This window comes from Phyllopteryx taeniolatus, chromosome 15 (genome assembly GCF_024500385.1).
Source record: "Phyllopteryx taeniolatus isolate TA_2022b chromosome 15, UOR_Ptae_1.2, whole genome shotgun sequence".
Taxonomy (NCBI): Eukaryota; Metazoa; Chordata; class Actinopteri; order Syngnathiformes; family Syngnathidae; genus Phyllopteryx; species Phyllopteryx taeniolatus.
Window position 1 is genome coordinate 14,244,013 of NC_084516.1, and position 22,959 is coordinate 14,266,971.

At 39.7% G+C, this 22,959-nt stretch overlaps 2 protein-coding genes and 1 long non-coding RNA gene across 5 annotated transcripts in view; 1 reads left to right on the top strand and 2 right to left on the bottom strand.

Moving 5' to 3' along the window:
- Positions 1 to 7,455, bottom strand: part of LOC133465183 (AP2-associated protein kinase 1-like) — a 37,115-nt gene extending 29,660 nt beyond the window's left edge. Inside the window, exons 1-4 of one of the 3 annotated variants that reach the window (XM_061747687.1) lie at positions 6,478 to 6,590; positions 5,986 to 6,039; positions 1,911 to 2,029; positions 630 to 738 (exon numbers count right to left, since the gene is read on the bottom strand). In XM_061747687.1, the coding sequence (XP_061603671.1) occupies positions 630 to 738; positions 1,911 to 1,967 (166 nt within the window). In that variant the 5' untranslated portion in view covers positions 1,968 to 2,029; positions 5,986 to 6,039; positions 6,478 to 6,590. Of the gene's footprint in view, positions 1 to 629; positions 739 to 1,910; positions 2,030 to 5,985; positions 6,040 to 6,477 lie in introns of all 3 variants that reach the window. The other 2 variants (XM_061747686.1, XM_061747688.1) reach the window with 2 other exon arrangements.
- Positions 7,456 to 7,713: 258 nt separating this feature from the next.
- Positions 7,714 to 21,090, top strand: anxa4 (annexin A4). The gene is made up of 13 exons (XM_061747692.1): positions 7,714 to 7,863; positions 9,977 to 10,017; positions 11,221 to 11,308; positions 11,713 to 11,807; positions 15,104 to 15,217; positions 15,377 to 15,467; positions 16,508 to 16,587; positions 17,004 to 17,060; positions 17,136 to 17,229; positions 19,191 to 19,286; positions 19,366 to 19,424; positions 19,517 to 19,639; positions 20,845 to 21,090. Exons 2-13 carry the CDS (start codon positions 10,009 to 10,011, stop codon positions 20,899 to 20,901), a joined length of 963 nt encoding a protein of 320 aa, XP_061603676.1. The 5' UTR covers positions 7,714 to 7,863; positions 9,977 to 10,008; the 3' UTR covers positions 20,902 to 21,090.
- Positions 15,112 to 18,306, bottom strand: LOC133465187 (uncharacterized). Its single transcript, XR_009784569.1, has 3 exons — positions 18,167 to 18,306; positions 17,000 to 17,089; positions 15,112 to 15,252 (listed from the first exon to the last, which is right to left on the bottom strand). It is a non-coding gene; the product is annotated as an uncharacterized LOC133465187 (long non-coding RNA).
- Positions 21,091 to 22,959: the final 1,869 nt, after the last annotated feature.

The window sequence follows — 22,959 nt, forward strand, 5'->3', positions numbered from 1 at the left end:
TGGTTCAATAAAAAATAATACAGTACAGTATATATGTAGAGCCGCAAAACCCGATACAGGGTCGCACTTTTTCTGCTGCAGCCCCTTTGCTTGGTGTGAGTCACAAACTGTAATTTTTTCACAATGGTGCACTTCAGTTGCGTCGCTGAGTGTGAGGCGGGCTTTAGACTTGAGGCTCAACAAGTAGCCACCCCTTATCGTCACGGTAACAAAAGTTGTACTCTGCATTGGTCTAGCAGCAGAGGGGGCGGGTGAGGCTTGGCTAATTCGACATCTCAAATCTGAGTAATTTCAACCAGGGTGTTAAAAGTGGCTGTTAAGTGCACTATAATTCCTCAGCCTTGCAGTATCTTGATGAAAGCAAGCCACGGAGGTGGAAATCGTTTTTAATTATGGAAAGAAAATTAGGTAGCAGGCTAAATTTCCAATGAATGAAACCAAAATGCGGAATGTGAAGCTGGATTCAAATCTACACATTATGCTCGACAGTATAGCTAAATTTACAATATGTGTTAAGACTGATAATCCAAGACATTCCTTGTTTTGTCCTCATTTAACCGAAAAGCAAATTCTTCTAACGGATGAAGTTACGCTACTATAGCCACACCCGTTTCCTTGAGGGCACTCACCCTTGCAGTAGTCCATCAGTATAAAGACCTCCCACACATCCCTCGACCCCATGGCTGTGATGCTGGAGTCCAGATAACCCACAATGTTCTTGTGGCCCACAAGGTCTTTCTGCAAGAACAGAAAAAGAGCATCAGAACCCCATAGGAAATTTGTGTGACAAGACAATTATGAGACTAGCCAAGAGGAATGTTTGGAAGCAATGAGTAAGCATGTATTTTAAGGCTATAAACTATTGGAAGAATGCTTCCAGAGTTGTGTACAATCACCTTTTTATGAAATGCAGAGTGAGGAATTGTAACGAAAACTGGCAATACTCCACCTGAGGTGGTGTGTGTGTGTTTCAAGAATAAGAAAGTGAGTGTTGCAATGTATGGAGAAAAGGAATGAGGCAGACTCCTAAGACAACATTGACCAGTGGAAATTAGAATCGGTGTTGCTTTTTAAAAGAAAACATTGGTGGGTGGAGCCCAGCAGATAAAACGTGTCAGAAGGTTGCGCCAAACTCGACATTCCAATCGGTTTAGTGTTTCACAGGCAAACCGCTCATGAACAACAAGAGATCAGTCATGTCAAAATTAGATAATTGTTACAATACATTCACCACAATATATATTAGAACAGTTTGCAACCATAATGTAGTTCGCAGATAAGCTAACAGTTAGGGTTAATGCTATTTCAATTAATTGCAAAGTAGAAAATTGATTTGACATACGAGTGAATTGAGCTACGATCTTGGTCACGAAACAAATTAAACTACTTCTTTGTATTTCCCTGCACTGTGGATGCCCCGCAGCTCCATGCTGCCTCTCACAGGTCATTCTTGGTACTGTGACGGACATTTGGTTTGAGAGGATTGTTGTGGAATTATCTGTATGTTTTGAAATATTCGTATTGATAAAAAGAGAACGCCCGTCACTGGAATATAGAGTAATATACATACGTGTAATTATATAAAATTATAATATCCTAAATATGAAAAGGAGCATGGGCTGTAAATTTCCATAGACACTTTCTAACACTCTTTTTTTTTTATGTTTCAGATACCTTAAGTTTTAGTTTTATTTATTAATTTTTTTTCATAAGATGTTTCATTTAATATTACAAACGTATTTGTAAAAATAAACATCTACCCCCCAATACAATCTAATAGATGTCGGGTACTCTTCATTCTCTGGGTAAATAAACCCCATTACATGAGGAAATGCGGTAGCTTTGTTTTTTTGTGGGCTTTATGCAAAAACAAAGCAGAGCATATGAGAGTTAAATTTTCATCAACTCACCATTATTTGAATTTCACACTTGCACACCTGCAAGTCGTACTCGTTGTTGACGTACATCCTCTTCAGGGCGCAGCGCACGCCCTGGTTTGTTTTCACGAGGAACACGATTGCAAAGCCACCTGTTACACACAAGATAATATTGGCTATCAAATACGGTTGAACAGTCCGTCGTATTTATAAGATTAGATCAGGGCATACCAACTGCGTTCAAACACACTAAATGAAATGGTCAGGACAAATACCAAATGGTTGAGGCCCTTACAGTGTTATGCATTAGTCATGTCTTTGCTGCAGGGTTGATATACTGGAGAGGCCTACATGGTCGCCTTACCATCTGCTGCAGCTCAGACCACAAATTCCCTTTACGCAGTTCGGTCGGGATCACTCGTCTTCGATTTCAGGCTGATGTTACGGGCTTAGCTTGGCGTGCAATACTGAATTAAAGGACAGTGCGGTATATTAAAACTGCATGAGATACCCATGCAGCCACATGTAAGTTTAGCCACAACATTAGGTGCCCCTGGTATACCGAGAGAGAACCAATTGAAGAGTTGTCTTGAAGTTTTACGAGGCTGTTAACTTTTTGGCATAGGAGGAGTATAAAGCCCTCCTATGTATCCCATTGGCCAAATGGAACACTCCAACACATCAAGTTCCTGTTATTTGATTCATAGGACACATTACCTGGCAGTTAGAGCAATCGCACAATGCATTGGAAGTGAATGAACATGGGGGTAAAAATAGGTGCAATGGCTTTCTGCATGGAAAATAAGGAAAAATTCTATAGCAGGGATTTACATGAATACCGGCCAACTAGCCAAATGCCAGTGGATTTAAGCAGTGGCTAGTAACATTGCCTCTCCCAAGAGCCACTTAGGAAAGTTGAGTTTTATGTGAACTATGGCATGTGTCGAGCAGGTGACCGAGAGGCACTGTGGCTTTGATGATGATATTCTTTACTTCAAAGGTCACTCATGCAATCCCCACTAGACTGCACAAGTGAGCGACAACAAGGCATGTTATTAATCACACGACGAAACTCTCAGTGGTTAAATACATAAACCAACAGTTAGTGAACAATAAAATAAACGGGGTAGACGGAAACACAATGTTTACTACTAGGGAATAACTAACATTCAACATGAACAACAAAGTCAATCAATAAGTCAAGTCTTTACACAAAGCCGCTCGGCCTGCTGGGGATTCTAGCGTCAAATTCCTCGACACTCCAATATCTTTAATTGAAGTTTTCTCGAACAGCATCCGACATAATAAACCAGGCCTATTTAATTAGAGGCCCGTTTGAAATTGAATTTGATATGGCCCACCAGACTTTTTGATATGATATCTATCACGTCTTGTAACGTGTGTGTTTGCAGTCATCAATAAAATCATGGCGATACAAAAACCCATATGATTACAAGTTTGTCCAAGTGGACTTGCCTTAAATAGCTGCTCACACGTGCACAAAGGATCTACTGGCTCGCACCAAAATCCAAACATCAAAAATGCACCAAACAAGATGAGGCTATATCGCCAATTGCTATACAAACTTTTGAGAAACAAGGCAGGCTTCAAAGTGCCTCTATCACACTCAGTAACTCTTCGCAGAGTGGAACTACTTGCAAAGGATGTTGCAGGAAGACTTTTGGAAACCTGGGAAAAGCAGAATGTATGTCTATTGCTGTGGGCATATCAACTGATTGTACAGACATGGCCCAGCTAAAGTGTGATGATAAAATGAATTACTTTTTCAATCATATTAAATTTTCTACTTTAAAAAGAGACTCGCCGAAGTCTTTGTGGTAGTTCAGACTCAGAAGTCTGACATGTATGGTGGTTCTTGTAGGGTTAAACATTTATGTAGTCTTGTTTTGGTTGTGCACAGGGTTCAAATATGCTTAAAATGGTTGTAAATCTAATTCTTTAATACAGCTATAATCGTATTAAACATAATTATCTAACATCAAAATTCTGGCGAGTGGAAATGGTGAGTGGCTAGTAACTTTGGGATACCAATAGCCACAGTGGCTGGTGAGCAAAAAAGTTCATGTCAAGCCCTGGTCCCATACCATCAACAGTCCATTTTGTTCTACTGTTTTATGCAAAATGAGTCTGTGCGGTTTGTTGATTGCAAAAGGCAGTAAACGACAGAACGCTTGCAAAACGGGTGGATTTGAAATCGCCGTAACTGTGATGACGTTTCGTCAATTAATATTCAAGTGCTTGCCCACTTCCTGGTAGGTACCTAACTCACTCAACTCAGCTGAACGGCAACACAGCATTTCCGGATTTTAAGCGGGCGAGTCTCAGCCGCTGCCAAGCCATATAAATACAGTCTATAACGTTGTGTTTCACAACAATACTTAACTATATCCATAATTTACAATGTAACTGCGGCTGAAATAGCGAAGCTTGAGGTCATTGTGGCCAAAATGTGCGTGAGCGATGATGAATATGGTTATGTTGAAGTGAATGGGAGCAGAGGACAACCCTAACCTCAAGATATCCTGGGCATTTCGAACCCAAATTATCTCGCAAACCTGATGAAAAGACGAAGCGACAAAAGGACATCAAAGATTATGACAAATATTTTGGAAAAATTTGATGGCACGAGACCTTTAAAATGTGGTATGTGGGTTCCCTCTGAAGTATGTGAAATAATCATTTGGTTGTATATATAAATTCAATAGATTTGCATCTTAAAACAGTTTTAAAACCTTTAACTGCGTAAATTCTTTTTATTAAACTTGTATGTGCAATACATTTTTATTTAATCTTAAAGTTTTTAGCATTCCTATATTTAAGAGCAGTGTTATTGTTCAAACTGTGAAATGTGCATGATGTTGTATATTGTGTGAGAATAATATTTAATACATATATTTTTAGGAATAAAACTCTCGTTTTTGATAATCACTTGGGCCTACGATGCTATTTTATTTTAATGTTGTTCACGATGGTGGCACTTGCAGAGTCAAGTGATTTTTTTTGTTTGTTTTTTTAAAGATACTAATGGGTTAAAAAAGTTTTAAAACCACTGGTCTGTAACACAGGCTAAGATTTTCCATCATTCCCTCAGAATCCCTCCTCGTGTTAACGTTCTGTATAAACGGCACCGACATGGAATGGGGGGGGCGGGGGGGGGGGGGGGGGGGGGGGACAAAGTCGACCTGAGAATTTTCGGGTTTCAAGTAGTATGAGAAGCAAGGGATAGGAGCACAAGCACGTTCTTAAAAAAAGCTTAGAAGAACACTTCTAAAAAAAAGTTCGAAAAACAATAATCATCAAATACTCATAATAATACAACACAATGAGGTAGTTGCACATTTGGGTATGAATCTCGGCTGGTGAGCAGTTTGCATGCCCGCCACCAGACTTTCGAACAAAGTCAGCTTGGATAGGCAGCCAATCGCAGGGCACACTTCAACAACCCACCATTCACACCCACATTTACATATTTGGACAATTTGGGAGTCTTCAATCAACCTAAGAAGCATGTTTTTGGAATGTAAGAGGAAGCCGGAATACCGGAAGAAAGCACGAGGTGAACTCCACATAGAGATGGTTCCAATGGAGATTCCAACCCAGATCTCCTGACTGAGTCATATGTGTTATTGCTAACCCCTACGCAGAACAAGCATCGACATACAAATCTTTAGGTAACTAGTAGTTACAGTTGTCAGATTGTGCAGGTGTACTTAAATGCTGTGTCTAGGTACAGATGTTCCGAGCTACACTAGTTGGATACTGTCATTAGAATACTAAAATAAACTAATACCAAAAGAATGGATACAAAGAGGGGAAGAAAACCTAACTATCCACCTGTTGTCATTCACACAACAGAATAATCTTTTTGTGTTCTATTTAATAAACCCTGATTATACACAGAGTAAGTAAATTTGAGAGTAAATTGAGCTCAAATCATTATATCAACAAAGGGGCAGATTAGGCAAGCCCCCGAACGGCCAATACATGCGTATTAATAGTTTTCTTCGACGATAGTTTTAGTCTTAATTCACACACTTGAAACATATCAAAATGCTTAATCTATAATAATGGTTTTGAGTGCACTGGCCTTCTCGTGCAAAGGGCTAATCCATCTTCTTACTGCGCATTTGCAGACTTGATTCTGAAAAACAAACTTGGTGAAGCATTGTGAGGAAAATGACACTGAGTTATCCAAGTGGAGCAGAAAAGAGGAGACGGTCAGAGGTAAACAGTAGCAGCAGCATTGCTGTCAGTGTCAGTCGTTGAGGATGCAGTAGGGATGAAGTGGAGTGAAGATATAACTCTTAAAAGTAGTCGGAATGGTAAACTGTATTAAATGTCGATTAACATGATCAATTACTGTGAAAGCGTTGAGATGATTACTTGTTAGACAATAATCCTCAATAGGGATTTTAAGGACTTTTTCCGGCTCAGGAAATTGATTCACTATCTTTGCAGTGAACGGATGTAAAGTGAGGTTTTTCTGAGGTCAAATATGTGCCTTGGCTCAATAAAGGTCGGGAAACACTGCAGTGTACACTACAACACGCGTGAAATGAACAACAAATGCCCCTTTCACCTTCGGCTATGATCTCCTCCACGGTGACTTGGTGGCGGCCCACAGTGAAGGCTCGCCCGATGAAGTTCCCCCCGGCGTGGCTGGACCCGGAGCTGCTGCCACCTCCTCCGGAACCCGGTCCGGAGCTGACCAACTCCCGACGGGAATCGAAGAACTTCCTCATGGCGTCAAAAACGACAGGAGAGCGGATTTGTGGCTTAATAGGGATGCTCTGCCTGGGTGTCTATTTGCAGCATCCAAACACACAAATCAGTGACGATGACGCCAAAACATAGATTTGGGTGGCAAAATGAAAATTGGCACGCCAAACACGGTTGCGCCTAGCTGTTATGTAAGTGAATTACACAGCAGCGGGTGGCGAAAATAGCATCCTCCGGGTAACCTACACTATTCCCTTTTGTAGCTATTTAGCTGGTTTGATCCGACGAAAACATCGGCGTTCTCTTCCATCTCTCGTAGCAGCTAGCTAGATGCTAGCTCCTCGCGCGCTATGACATTTCGTGTTTAAGGTTATCCGGGTTATCCTCTGACGTTGAGGGGCTTCGAGTACGATGGAAAACAGCCTCGCTCGACCAATATTCCCATCCTCAGTCGAGCTGTGTGGCCGCTCGGTAGCACGTCGACACCGTTGAGAATAAAGCTCAAAACGTGACACGTCCCTATCAATTTGTAAAGAGCGGCCGGTGGTTTTTTTCCCCTCCAATCTGTGCAGCCACAGCGTTCTCTGGCTGCCAACGATATCGCAACATCCCGAGCTGTTGCCGTTCAAAGCGCGCTCGGGATTGTGGGTAATGTAGTGCAGAGACCGCAGCTGCAGACTCCTCCCTCATCGAGTATGTGGCGTTCATGGCGAGCGGGTGAGACCAGAAAACACCGCTGATAAATACAACAAGCGCAAGCACGTCCCCGTGTTTAATTACTCGCTCATTTATGTTATTTAGATTACATCAATGAAAACGACATATACTTCCATTTGACAAATTTAAAGACAAATATAGACGAGTACCAATACAAGCAGCATTGATAGCATAGCTTTGGGTTACTTCGAAGTAAATAACATATCAAAGATGTCATTTAACTCGTGAATAAAAATGTCCTATATGTTTAGTATCCCCATACGATGTTAAAAATGCACTCATAAGAAACTTGTCGCTATTGTGAAATCACGAAATTAGAAAATTGTGATTACCCGTTCTGCTGAGGTACATGAATGCATCAGCAGGAAAACGTGAAGAGGCTCATGCAAAAAAAAAAAAAAAGAAAGAAAGGAAAAAAGAAGGCATCACGGAAGGTGGGACTTGAGGCCAGCTGACTGATAAAAAGCTTCAATTTCCTAGTTTACGCTGTTTTCTGGCCTCCGTGAAGACTGCACGGTCACCGGCACAGGTAGGCCTTTTGTTCCGCTTGCGACCAGACGTGAGTGATTTGAGCTGTCGATATTATTTTAATTTGACGCAATGAGTTGAAACTGCGGCGCGGTGGGTGCCCTCGGTCACTTGGGTGTGCCCAACTTTATTACAAGTTAACGGTTGCCTTTTACCATCTCGACCGACTATTCAACTCGGTTTAACTATAGCAATGCCTTTGGAATTGGAAAGTTGATGATGAAGTTTATTATATATAAAGTACATTTGCATAATTTCTTTGCCCAATCCTAGTATTCCTCAATTCTTGGCACGTACATTAATGATGAATGCAAAATGGCTGTATACATCGGGTATTTAATATGACTTTATTTCCCTGTAACATTCACTTAAGCGTGCTCTGATTCTTCTCAGTAATAACTGCAGAGTAATTACATAAGATGTGCTGCAGAAACTGCACACATCATTGTCTATACAACATAAATAGCTCGAGTCAGCCAAGATTATGACTGAATTAATGCACGATTGAAATAGACAGCAGTGGTTAGCACGCCTGCCCCTCACTTCTGAGATTCTGGGTTCAAATCTCCTGCCTCAAGTTTGCATGTTGTCCCCGTGCTTCCTTACGCATTCCCCCAAAAATATGCATGTTCAATCCATTGTAGACTTTAAATTGTACTTTGTAGTGAAGTTTGGCCACCAGTCCAAGGGCGTACCTCGCCTTTCGCCCCAAAGTCAGCAAGGACAGGCTCCAGTGAAGACAAATGCGACAGAACACGGTTGGGTGGATGGAAATAAACTGAACAAAAGCAGTAATAGTAGCAGTGTGGACAGATTAACCACACACCCATTTGTGTCTTTACATCCCTAAAGGAATCAAATGTGTGACGACGACACACACTATTGCAAATACAGTACATCCAGTGGCAGCCCCCCGGGTCCCACTGTTATGTATACAGTAACTAGCCTACTGTATATCTTAACAGCATTCCCATGTTTGATCACCTGATGGTTCTCTTATTGAAACTCTCATTGAGTGATTACAATCAGCACAATAAGGATTAACAATTCTACTTTAAAAAATAGTTAAATAAATTCGATTATGTCCCGTGATTGCTTGGAGGTATAATCATCGCTATTGTAAATTTGATTTTAAAAAATAAATAAAAAATGCAGTAAACCTCAGTAAAATTAGGCCCTGTGATTGTGTGGAGGCAAATATAATCAGTACAATATGTTAAATTAAATGATTTAAATTCAAAATAAAAATTTTAATTAAGATTGACTGGAGGGAATTCTAACCAGTATAATAAATTAAATTAAAATGAAGTAGATAAAAAATAAATCAAATTGATGATGATTAGATAGAGGGATTATAATCAGTATCATAAATTAAATTTATCAAAACAAATACAATTTTGATCTTGGATTGGGTGGAGGGAATTATAATCAATACAATAAATTGAATTAAAATCAACTAAAGAAAAACTAATTGAACCTTGTAATTGGGTAGAGTGATTATAGAACAGTATGATGAGTTGAATACAAAAATAAACAAAACAATGAAATAAATTAAATTATGCCCTGTGATTGGGGGTCAGGAATTACAACCATTATAATACATTAAATCAAAATGAACTGAATGAAAATTAAGTTAACACATTTTTTTAAAATAAAAACTTGACAATTACATACACCAGTTCAGGGTGTACCTCGCTCTCTCGCCAGCTAGGATAGGCTCCAGCTCACTCGTGACCCTAATTATCAAGCACTTTAGAGAATGGATGGATGCACAGATATAATAAATTGAATTAAATTTACAAATGTCAACAATGGATGAGTATGGGTGGACATCATGCGGCGATGTCAGCAAGTAAAATGATCCGCGCAGGTTGGAAATAGTGAGCTGCGCAGTGCGGTTGATTTAATTACAGGTGTGTTCAAACAAAACAACTCCTAATGGGATTAGCTGCGACATGAGGGAGCTCCTCAACAGGCAGATAGATGTGCGTGAGCCTCCATGGGACGATGAAACACGTGCATTATTAAAGATGGGGGTTAAAGTGGGTCACTGTCAACAATACGACCTGATGCTGTAGCTTCGATGTTATTAACTGAGCCACAATATTTTGCAGCTTTACCTCAACAAATCTGCGCTCATCTCACTATGGCGGCGGTAAGTCTAGTCCTGTTTTTTGAAGCAGCGCCTTTATGGATTTTGTGTTGAATATGGCTAAACATCATTGAAATACAGTTGTGGTGTTTTCCTTTGTTGCAAAGACTGAAGAAAAAGGCCTGTGCGTGTCATTTTTTTATGAAATACATAAAAATGCAATAACATGGAATACCCAGTTTTACCTCTAATTGTGAAAGTAATCATGTTTGGTAAGTTAAATGTAAGATGCATGCGCTTTGCTATTGCGGCAGTAGATAAAGCAAAAAATGATCATGAAAAATATATCAAAAGTACTTAAATACAATGAAAAAACTTATATTATACCGTGGCATTATTACAAATGAAAAAATGTAAGATATTTATGTTTTAAAAAAAATGTTGAATACTGAATTTCCGAGTTACTGTGTTAGAATTAGTGAGCGGAAAAAAATTAATAATAGGGTTACAATACTTCTGTTCCATTCCAGTGATTTGTTAAATTTGTTTAGTTTTTAGTCATACTACATTTTACTGATTGGATTATTGCTGTTCCCCATGTCAACGAGAAATTCCTTTCAGTATTATCAAACAAAACGTAATTATTATTACGCAAACATGTTATAACAGGGTTAGCCAAACTTTTTTTTTCCAGTTTAAAACCATAAATTATAATTGTTCTTCTTCACCGAGGACCCAAACTTTGCAAAATGTATAATGTATTGACATAATTTTTATATATATATATATATATATATATATATATATATATATATATATATATTATTTTCCTTTATATGACCATGAAAGTTGATGCTAATGAACACAGCACATATGAATTTAATCCAGCAGTCACTTGATGAATGGGTAGGCACTGCAGAGACCCAACAGTTTTATATAAGCAATTAGAAAAGTCAATTTTACATAAAATGTCAAAATTAATACTAAAAATAAATGTTATATGAACTAAATAATTGTCCCAGCTTTCATAATCAGTTGACTAGCAAGGTACCATAATTATTTTCTCTGTGCATGTTTTCTTGTTATTCTATTTGAAAAATCCTATACTATTAAAGCGATTTTAAAAGATTATAAAAAAAAAAGCATATTGTCAATTCAGATTTCTGCATACCTACCTACACTACAGCATATAAAAAAAACCACTGCATTTGTCTTATTTCCTTTTTTTGTTTTTTTATTTTTAAAAATGTATTTTTAAATGACTAGATTGGAAACCGTGGAACCGTGACCGAGGCGTCTGGGTTCGACCCAGAGGCAGACGCCCAGAGGCTTCGCGGGGCCATGAAGGGAGCTGGTGAGTCTCAAATAGTGTCTCCATGGAAAAACAAACTCCTCCTCCTACTCTTTGGAAAAGTAAAAAAAAATTCCATCTTGCTCAGGTTCTCTTCACTGTCCATTCATACTAATGTCCTTTGTGCTGCTTCATTTGCGTCTGTGTTTGACAGCTATGCATTGTAGCAAGCATTCAGACCTGTATAGCAGCCAGATCATGTTTCTATCAGCGGTTATATGTGTGGGAATGTTGAATTTGTTAGCAAGCTTAACCATCCTCTCCTGACTCTATTCCAAACAGATGCTTTCTGTTTGGATGCTAACTTGCTTTTCCCCAATTCTGTGACCAAATCACGAGACAGATGCCTCACCCATGAGCACTGAATACGATCATTGTCATTTTTTTATGGAAAAACTGTCTCGTAGGCACGGACGAGGCTGTCATCATCGAGGTATTAGCACACCGCACCATCGCGCAGAGGCAGCGCATCAAGGAGGCCTTTAAACAGGCAGTGGGGAAGGTGAGGGTGAATTAAATGCTGATTTCCTCCCCATCCTAATTAAACAAAGAAACAAAATGAGGCAGCTGGAGAGTTGGAAAGCAGATGTTTTCACACTCAGTTCCCCATGTTGTGCTTTTTTCCTGCGCGCACAGCAGAGTCTGGCTTTGTTGCCATGGTGCTGATAATGTGACTGTTAATCATTAGAGCAAAAAATGCAGAAATGGATACGAGAACACTAACGTGAAGAGTGAGAACTTTGTAATCTGCAGGAAGAAGCAACACACGATGCTGTAAAATAGATCAAAAGTATGACGCCACAGTTTCACAGACATTCTGACATTCATATACTATATTAACTAAATGCAAAGAATGATGCTGTTTGCCATACTGATAATTCGATAATGATCACACTGCTGTGCTGCGGAGAGATCGGGAAGTTGTTAAAGGAGAGTGAGTCATACTGTGGTGACTCTGCATGTTCCCCACCAGATCTGGAGAATGGTGCAATTTCTGTTCAAGACATTTTTCATTTTAAGAAATGACTCCACCCAGTATGGAGAGCCGTAAATACTGACCAAATATATAAAATGCAAGCGCAACAAAACAACAGCAGTTTAGCATATCACAGCACAATGAGAAAGATTTACAAAGTCAATGTGCAAAGAAAATAATACATGACAGAGCAGGAGCAACTGGTATTAAGAAATTTAGAAACTTTTAGTAAAAAAAACTATACAAAGAGACCAACAAGGCCAGTTTGAGAAGACTCTCAAGGTCATTCCAGGATCAAGGACCAATAATAATATCAGTATCACGCTTCCATTAATTCATTCATTTTCCGTACCGCTTATCCTCACTAGGGTCGCGGGCATGCTGAAGCCTATCCCTGCTATCTTTGGGCGAGAGGTGGTACACACCCTGAACTGGTCGCCAGCCAGTCGCAGGGCACATATAAACAAACAACCATTCGGACTGACATTCACACCTATGGGCAATTTAGAGTCTTAATTTAACCTACCATGCATGTTTTGGGGATGTGGGAGGAAACCGGAGTACCCGGAGAAAACCCACGCAGCCACGGGGAGAACATGCAAACGCCACACCGGCGAGGTCAGATTTGAACCCGGGTTCTCAGAATTGTGAGGCAGATGTGCTAACCAGTCGTTCACCATGCCGCCATAACTCTTTGAAGGCCAGGCAAATGTACACTATTCATTTACGGCATTTCATATACAAGGTACTGTAACTCAGTGTGATTTACATGATTAAAAGCATTTAAAAACAAAAAGCAAATAAAAAATAAATAAAAGACAACTTATTAAAATTACTAAAAACATACGACGCAAGAAAGATCATTTTAAAAATGGAAATGCTCTAAAATTCTCAATCATAAGCATAAGACAAAAAAGAATAGTTTTTAACCCGGACTTCAAAACATTGACATTTAGGGCTGACTTGACTTCTGTTGTCAATTTATTCCATTTGTGTTTAGCATAACAGGTCAATGCTGCTTCACCATGTTTGCTTTTGGACTCTGTGCTCCACCATCTCAGATCTCAGAGCCTTACTGGGTTTATGTCCAATTAGCATTTACTTAATGTATTCAGGACCTAAACCATTTAGTGATTTCTAGACGAGTAGAAGAACTTCAAAGTCTATTTAATATCTCTCTGGGAGCCATTGTAGAGAGGTGCCCGCGACCCGAGTGAGGATAAGCGGTACAGAAAATGGATGGCTGGATGGATGGCTCTGATCTCTTAGTTGTGGTGAGAACCTGAGCGGCAGCATTCTGAAAGAGCTGCAGCTTTTTAATGCTCTTTTGGGGGAATCCAGTCAGAAGACCATTACAATTGTCAAGTCTACTGAAGGGAAAAAAGCATGCATTAGAGCTTCTCCTGGTCTGCTTGGAACATGTAACCCTAAACTCTGGATATGTTTGTTCTTCCACTGGTAGAAGGCTGTTTAAGTGATTGCTTTGATGTGACTGCTAAAAGTCAGGTCGGAATCTATCAGCACACCAAGGTTTCACACTTGGTCTGTGGTACAACTGTATGTCTACTTTAGCTCCCCCGCTAAATCATAAATATAACACAAACTATGATCCCAAAAGACTTCGGTTTGTCTGTCAGTTGAAACTTGTCACTTAAACAGACAGTGGTGACTTGCAAGTTTTAATTTGTTCCGAGACTAAGCTCGTAACTTAATTTATTTTAAAGCAATATTTTCCAAATCACATGATCTGAAATGCCATTAACCTGTTCCGGCCCTAATAAAATACCACAATTTTGTTTTGTTAAGTGTTTTTAGTAAGTAAAAATAGCACTATATTATATAAAAACGTATTAGCACATAATCAAAATGAATGTTAAATAATCAACTGGTGCTCTAAAGTGTATTTACTATGCACTGGGACAAACCAAGTCACAACAAGAGTAGCTGTAGCTGTGTGTGCCTTTCAGCGACGTGGCCTAGAGACGGACACCAGGAACATGGTCAGTTAGTCTTCGTGTGAGTTTCTGGATGTGAGTTTTGGCTTACTGTAGCTCTTTGCTAGTATTCTCATTTTGTGTGTTGACTGTTCATACAACTAAATCTGTTGCAAGACTTTTTTCTCCACTTCACTTGATTGGCGGGATATCTGAAGCGACCTCATAATTCAAATTTTGACTCATAGCACAAGCACAAAGAAATTGACCGAGAGACAGCTCCTAATTTGAAAAACACGTAAATTGGGGCAAAAATAGCTATCCATGAATAGGTGGCAAGCGACTGTGTATGTGGTCATTATAACATTGTTAAAACAATGACCTAATGGCAGTAAGACAGCAATTTTGTGAGCAGCTTACCTTAGTGGTAGGTGCCCCACCCATTTGTGACAATTTGTTGCGGGCTGTAAATCATGGAGCATGGAGTTTTCCTGTGGGATGTTCCAAACACGTGTTTGATGAGCATTCCTCAACTTTCTCAGTCTTTTTTGCCACCTGTCCCAGCTTTTTTGGAATGTGTTGCAGCCATAAAATTCTAAGTTAATGATTATATGCTAAAAACAATCAAGTTGATCATTAAATATCTTGTCTTTGTAGTGTATTCAATTAAATATAGGTCGAACATGATTTGGAAATCATTGTATTCTGTTTTTATTTATGTTTAACACAACGTCCCAACTTCATTGGAATTGGGGTTGTAAAATCGCCACTGGAGTCACGTTGCTCGCACAGGACACACTGACAACACAAAATCAGAACATTTGAAGCCATGCAAAACTGTATTTTTCTTGGTAGTGTTTTGAATGGGTTTGTTCCCAACCTCTTCAGGACCTGGCTGACGAGCTGTCCTCGGAGCTGAGCGGGAACTTCCAGAGCGTGGTGCTCGGTCTGCTCATGCTGGCGCCGGTGTATGACGCCTCCGAGTTGAGAACCGCCATCAAGGTCAGAGTTGCTCAACTCAGGGGAGTGTGGGGCCCCTAACAAATTAAAAAGACTGAACTTAAAACATGAATCTGATCTAATGTCATCGTAATAGACCTCTATCATTAGAAAACATTCTGTGGGATACTTTATGCCATATACTGTATCATGTGACTGCAGGGGGCTGGAACAGAGGAGGCGTGCCTCATCGATATTCTGGCGTCCAGGTCTAATGCTGAGATCAAAACCATCAATGCATTCTACAAGAAGCGTGAGTGTCAATTTTCCCATTAATTGGTGTTAAAATGGTACTTTTTTCTAACAAGTCCCAACTATGGGCCATATTCTGCCATTCACACACATCTTTTTTACACATGTGGGCTTGTGCACTTTTCAGTTACGTGTATTTTACTGTCAAGACTTCTGACACAACTACTGCACATAACCAGAAATGAGTGCGGAAGCACCAAAGAGACATGATTCATTGAATTCTGAGGCGGGCTGTAAACCATGGAGCATGGAGTTTTTCCTGAGACTTGTGAATGTCATTGAAATCCATGAGAATTTTTTCCCATTAACAATTCTGCCTTTCAGATACTCTTATTTGATTTAGCAATGTGTTTACTATAGTACAGTCACTCAAAACTGCACTGCATCATACTGAGAAGGCTATCTAATACGTTTGCCACCTTTTTAGTTATGAGAGAATCTAAATATTAGAAGCTGCTCTTGGTATATTGCAGTTCTACACTAAAGCAAACTACAAAAACTACAAAGAAAACCTTACAAAAACTACTGAAAATAATTTTTCATATGGCTTACTGGATCCGGACACTGCCATTAAGATTTGACATTGAAAATACGTTTTAGCATTATAGGAAAATTGTATTGCCATCAAAACAAATATTCGCACATAAAAAGAGTCAGCTGAAAAATAAGATAGAACAAAATGTACAGTATTTTGATATTATATATGTTTTTATATTTTGATGTTGGTCCTAGATGGTCTGGGCTTGTGTTAGATTTTGTTTATGTTCATGTTTTTTTTCAATGTCAGTGAAACCTTTTTGGGATTGTTGTTTATATTGTTATGTCATTTTATATGTCAGTCTTCATATTTGTTCTTTGTCTCCATTTTTTTCAGTGCTTGTTTAAAAAAAATCTGTTTCAATGCTTTTGATGCCCCTCTGTACATCTTTTTCTACATGATGCCGTGTTGTTTGTGTGCCAAAAAAAAATAATGCAGTGCATGTACTGCAGATATACCACTTACGATTTTCTAAATGTATATCACTATGTTTGCCCTGTCAGAGTATAGCAAGGACCTGGAGGAAGATGTGTGTGGAGACACGTCGGGAATGTTCCAAAGAGTTTTGGTCTCTTTACTCACGGTGAGTTATCCATAGCACATACTACTAATCCATCCATCATCCGTCCGTCCATCCATTTTCTCTAGGGCTTGTTTTCAGTAGGGTCGCGGGTGAGCTGGAGCCTATCCCAGCTTTTTGGACCACAGGCGGGGTACACCCTGGAATTGTCGCCCGCATTTCATAGGGCACATAGACAAACAAGCAATCACACTCACACCGACGGACAATTTAGAGTCTTCAATGAAGCTATGCATGTTTTTGGAATGTGGGAGAAAGCCGGAACCCACACAACTCCACCATAGAGTTGAGATTCGAACCCAGTACCTCTCAACTGTGAGGAAGACATGCTAGCCGCTAGTATAATGTGCTACGCAGATACCACACAAACAAATAAAACAAATGCAGTTTTTTTTTGTCACTTGGTATTACTCACACAGGCTGGACGTGACGAAGGCGACACCGTGAATGAGGCCCAGGCGTTGCAGGATGCCAAGGCAAGGATTTATTCCGGTCTTTAGACAAACTGTATTAAAAATGAAATAATAAATATATCAATAGTATGCTTGCAGGAAATCTACGAGGCAGGCGAGGCTAGATGGGGCACGGATGAAGTGAAATTCCTCACTGTGCTCTGTGTCAGGAACCAGAAGCATCTGTTACGAGGTATACTTACACGAACGTAAAAATGTCAAGCTCTGGAGATTTGTTTGACTTCCTCTCTTAGTGAACCTTGCATGTTAAACGCCTGCTTTCGTCACCAAATATGTCGTGTACTACTTATAGTGCATCTGGAAAATATTCAATTCATTTTTTCCACGTTTCGTTATGTTTGAAAATGGATGTGCACCAATTCTCCCTATTCAACCTGATGGAGCTTGAAGTGCGATGCAAGCAGGAATGAACAAAACTGCCCAAAGATAGGCGTGGCAAGCTTGTGACATCACATTTTTTATCCTTTATTTCATATTATACAATCATAATATATACATATACGGTATTGATATCAGAGGTGGGTACTATTGCGTTACATTCACTCTGTTACATTTAGTTAGTTCATTTTTTGAGTAGTTTTAATGCAATATACATTTTACTTATTTTATTTTTGTTGAGAGGAAAGTGTACTTGTACTCTGGTACATTGAGCTCCATTCCGTTTACTACTTTTATTTTTATTCATCTATCATTGCTTGCACGATTTCGGTTTGCCAGAGAGACTTCCGTCTTGGGCTCTGGCACATGATTCTATTTCACCAATCCGACGGAACTACGGTTGAGGTTTGACTCCATCTGACCAATCAAATGGAGCCAGTCAGTCACATGACCACACACAGATTCTTCGCGGCCTCACACAGAAGCAAATATTGTGACTAGTTTTCGTGAAACCGAGTACAAACAATAGAGAAAACAACTGCTATGTAATCTCTGCCTGGTGAGCCTATTGTGCTGGTACATGAGTGTAAGCAAAGTTAATTTATGCCCATGTCTTATCATTTGCCTTAAATATAGATTTATTTTGTTTTGCAATATCTAAATTTTAGTTTAGGCGACGTTTATGCTTTGATAAAAAAATAAAATAAATAAATAAAATAAAAGTTACTCACCAGTTAGTCAGTACTTTCGTTTTTTCACTGAATTTCTGTGCCCTGCGATTGGCTGGCAACCAGTTCAGGGTGTGCCCCACCTCTCGCCTGAAGATAGCTGGGATAGGCTCCAGCACGCCCGCGACCCTAGTGAGGAGAAGCGGTACAGAACATTGATGGATGGATACTTACTTTTACTCTACTTCAGTCATAATATTCTAAAGTAACCGTACTCTTACTTGAGTACAATTTGTGGCTACTCTACCCCACTCTGATGGCTATACATACTGTATATACATATATTCAACAAGACTTGAGGATATAATTGCTGCCAAAGGTGCATCAACAAAGTACAGTGAGCATATATTCGTGATTTGGTGTTTGCGACTTTTTTTTTTTTTCTATCCTCTGTTATTTGCTGAAAAACTCACATATTTGCTGTTTTCATGCTCAGGCCGAAGCAATAACGGTATCATTTTGACACCAAGGGATTATGTTGATACTCATTTAGATGAAAGTAGTCCATTATCGCCATCTTGTGGCATCTACAGGCAATTGCAGAAGAGTATACACTTTTTTGGGGGCAGGGGAATCAGTTCCTTGCGAATGTGAATTTAAATTTTTTTATTTTCATTTTATATTATTATTTTGGCCAGCATGGCAGAACTAGTGTTTAGCACATCTGCCAGACAGTTTTGAGGTTGGGGGTTCATATCCGGCATCTGGCCTTCTTGTGTAAAGTCTCTCTGTGCTTGCTTGGGTTTGGGTTCTCTGGGTACTACGCTCTCCTCCCACATTCCCAAAACATGCATGTTAGGTTAATAGAAGTCTCTCAATTGTTCTTCGGTGTGATTGTGAGTGCAGATGGTTGTTAGTCTATATGTGCCCTGTGAATGGCTGGTAACCAGTCCAGGGTGTATATCCCGCCTCTCAGCCCAAGTCAGCTGGGATAAGCTCCAGCTCACGTGCAACCCTAAATGAGGATAAACTGGAGTGATATACTGCCGTTTTCTTGATTGCCCAATTTAGTTTGTTTCTTGTTCAGTGTTTGAAGCGTACCAAAAGATTTCTGGCAAAGACATCGAGGAGAGCATCAAGAGGGAGATGTCAGGTTGTCTGGAGGATGTCTTCCTGGCCATAGGTGAGCCGGTTCCACTGATAACAATGCTGTACGTGCTGACAGCAGGCAGAAAAAGTTCATTTGTGTTGTCTTTCTCCAGTGAAATGCATGAGGAACAAGCAAGCGTTCTTTGCGGAACGTCTGTACAAATCAATGAAGGTGAATAGTTCATGTTTCAACAGGACCGATTCAAAACTTTTGTTGACATGTTTGCTGACATTGTGTGTGTGTGTTTGTGTGTGTATGGACAGGGTCTGGGCACCACGGACAGTGTGCTCATCAGGATCATGGTGGCCAGAGCAGAGATTGACATGTTGGACATCAAGGCGCAGTTCCTCAAGCTGTACGGCAAGACTCTACACTCGTTCATAAAGGTGAGGTTTTCAACCTATCAGTCACTCATTCAGCAATGCACTATTGCTGTTTCGATTGGATTGTTTCTAGTGCTCGATCATCTGTGAGCCCACACAGTCTACAACTTTAGTGCTTTACAACTGTTTATTAATAATTATAAAGCGTTATAACATTGATCATATAAATACTTTACCTAACCTTCCTGTCTACACATGAGCCTACACAGAAAAAATCCATACAGTGGTCCCTTGAGATAAGAGTTTGTTCCGTGACCACGCTGGTATCTCAAATAATCTTTTCCTCATGTCAGTTGCTTCTGTAATATCTGTCGTTTTTCACTGATAAAAACATATGACTAAGTATTGTTATATTGATTGTCTCCATGGGTTGCTCCACCGTTCGTGTTCAAATATTTGTTACTTAAAGTGATATAACACTGCCACATGGATGCTCTTTGTTAGCTCTTTTGTTAGCTCTTTGTCTATGACATTTCCTACCATGTGTTAGCATTAAACTAGCGGATTTTAAGGCAAAGTTATGCGTTTGTTTTAAATTCACAACATGTAATTCTCTTTGTTTGATGTTTAGTTTGATATTCATCTTCAATGGAGAGTGGCGTTAAATTGCTTCAAGCCTCGTTTTTGAATAATTGTGCACTATTTGGCAAACTACTGCTTTTTGTGAAGTGAGTTGAGTACGCTGCCGCCTTCCTAGCAGACGGAAGATAGCTCATATCTAAAAAAAAAAAAAAACAAACTTGGGGGGGAAAAAGGAGACTCACAGGTCAGGTGCACGGTTGTTATTGTAACTTCCAACTTGTCCTAACATACAGTAATTATGCTTTATAAAAACAGTTAATTTCTTTCTTCTTCTCTTTTATTTCATCGCAACTAGGCCATTGCGACAAGGCAAGCGGCTTCGGCCCAAAGTGTGGAGAGAGAAAAAAAGCGACAGCCCACAAATACAATGAAAGCATTTTGGCATAATTTGGTTTCAAAATTCAGAAATTGGCAGCTCACAAAATATTGACTTAGTTATATTTCACACTTCATGGCTGGGCAGGAACTCCACATACCTATTTGTATACGAGCCTATTGAAACAACATTTCCATGATAGGTCCCCTTTAAATTGATAAACTGTACTTTGAAGCTTGTGTTACTGGTTTGTCTACAAGAGGCTGACTACAGTTCCCCGGCTCTTCACTGGTTTCCCTTCTTTCCAAAGGGAGATACATCCGGCGACTACCGCAAAATCCTGCTGGAACTGTGTGGAGGCGAGTAAAAAGAAACATCACAGAGAGAGAGAGAGAGAGCGAAATCAGGCATCCACATCGTCAGGCTTACTGTGTGTGGATGACGTTTTCACTTTTACTAATCTTCTATGGCCTTTACATTTCTCAACTTCAACTGACCATGGTGTCTTGTTTTACTGAATCTAAGACCGATTAAACCAAAGACCAGTGACCTTTTACACGCCAGTGTTTTTCTTATCGATCCCGTCTCTAAGGATTTATCCATGGTAATAGTTTAAATCTGTGCCTCTGTGTCTTTACTGACTCAAAAGACGAATGTTATCGGCCTCTTGTCATGTTACCGCCCATTGAAGTCCATTTGTTTAATTGGGAGCCATTCTTCATGTGTTGAGTCAGCCCCTCAATTACATTAACAGGATCCTAGCTGCAATTTGAGGCTGTAAAGTGTACTCTAATCAAGTTAAGGAGGAGGTCCCTATGCTCAAACTCCCATCTCAGCCAGGAGTCGTCAGGAAACACTGTGCCGTCGTTGCCGCTTCGGCCACTGTGGGGCACCAGCGGAGAGTGAAAGGGGGGGAAAAAAGGAAAAGGAGACGCTATTGTTTTTTTTTATATTTGACAGAGAACAAGACTCAATGTCATGTTATTATAGCTGAAAGGAAAAAGTGACTCATCTTCAGCCTTGAGCGCTTGCGACTATGCAACATGCACCATTGCGTCGCTTTGTCGAGGTACTTCCATGAATGACAACAAGCCCTCATTCACCTCTCAGTACAAAAAAATCAGGGAGAAAACAGTATCGAGAACTCCAGCAATGAAGTAAACCTGCCCGTGTAATCTTTTGTTCATATTCCTATTCATGGAAGACTTGACAGTCTCAGATGTTTCATAATGAATGAGTCAGTCATTGAAAAAAAGGAGGCACGACCAATCATCAAGCTTTCAACAACTGATAACAAAAGGCCTGTATAATTGTCATGTATTTATGTATTTAATTACTATTACTCAATATGTCTCGAATGTTGTAGTGGTACGCTTGCCTGACTTGCAGCAGGTGTGGGTTCAGCTGCACTCAGTGATGGTGGTTGTCTGTCTCTTCATGTGCGACTTTACTGGCGACCGATCCAGGGTGTCGTCCCCCTTTTGCCCGGTCAGCTGGGATAGGCGCCATCTCCCCGCCACCCTGAACAGGTTAAGCGGGATGCAAACTGGATGAATGGAGGAAATTCTAGTTAGTTATTTTATGCCCTCTAGATCCGTATGGTCCTGATTTGTTTTTAGAATAATCTCCCTGCAGACAGTGATTTCAATTTAAGACTATTGTATGCTCCAATTTTAAGAAACTAAAAAAAACAACTAATATTAACTCATTCCACTATTTTTCTCCTGCTGTTACCGATTTCAATTTAAGGCCATGCTTCAATTTATTACATAAACTACAAAAAAATAAGAATTATTTTTAACTATAATTTTCCTCCAGATACTCTTTGAAGACAATGCTAACATTTTCATGATCAAAAGCATTATATTAACATTTTCCTGCAAACACTAATTGAAAACTATGCTCCAACTTTCATAATAAAAAAACAGGAATAGTTTAACAGCATTAACTTTTGAGATTAGATTCCTGGTGAAACTGATTTCAATTTAAGACTATGACCAAATTTTCATACACTACTTCTGCTGTACTGATGGTGTGAACGGAGTCATCAGGTCTGAGAGTGGGAATGATTGAATCTAGCTTAGTGCTATTGTCTTTTTCAAACCTGGTGAAGAAAGAGTTGAGGCTGCTGGGGAGTTGGATGGAACTGCAGTCTGCGATTTGAATGGACTTGCAGCTGGTGGTGACAGAGTTCACTGCTGCCATAGTAACTTGTTTGCTATTATTTTCATGCACTGGTAGTGTAGTGACGACCCCTGGCAGGGAAAAGCCGAAAGTCACTCATGATTTCAGTTGAAGACGATGCCCCGATTTTCATCAACAAAAGACTATGATCCAACATTGAAAAAAATATACCCATTGAATGCATGGAAATGAAAAAGTAGAAACAAAATTATGAATAAGTACAGAGGTGGCAAACGTTTTG

What these genes read in the sequence shown, in the direction of transcription:
- anxa4 (XM_061747692.1), top strand. An exon ending in GTCTGTACAAATCAATGAAG is followed by an intron (nt 19,425 to 19,516) that starts GTGAATAGTTCA and finishes GTGTATGGACAG; the next exon opens with GGTCTGGGCACCACGGACAG. An exon ending in CTCTACACTCGTTCATAAAG is followed by an intron (nt 19,640 to 20,844) that starts GTGAGGTTTTCA and finishes TTCTTTCCAAAG; the next exon opens with GGAGATACATCCGGCGACTA.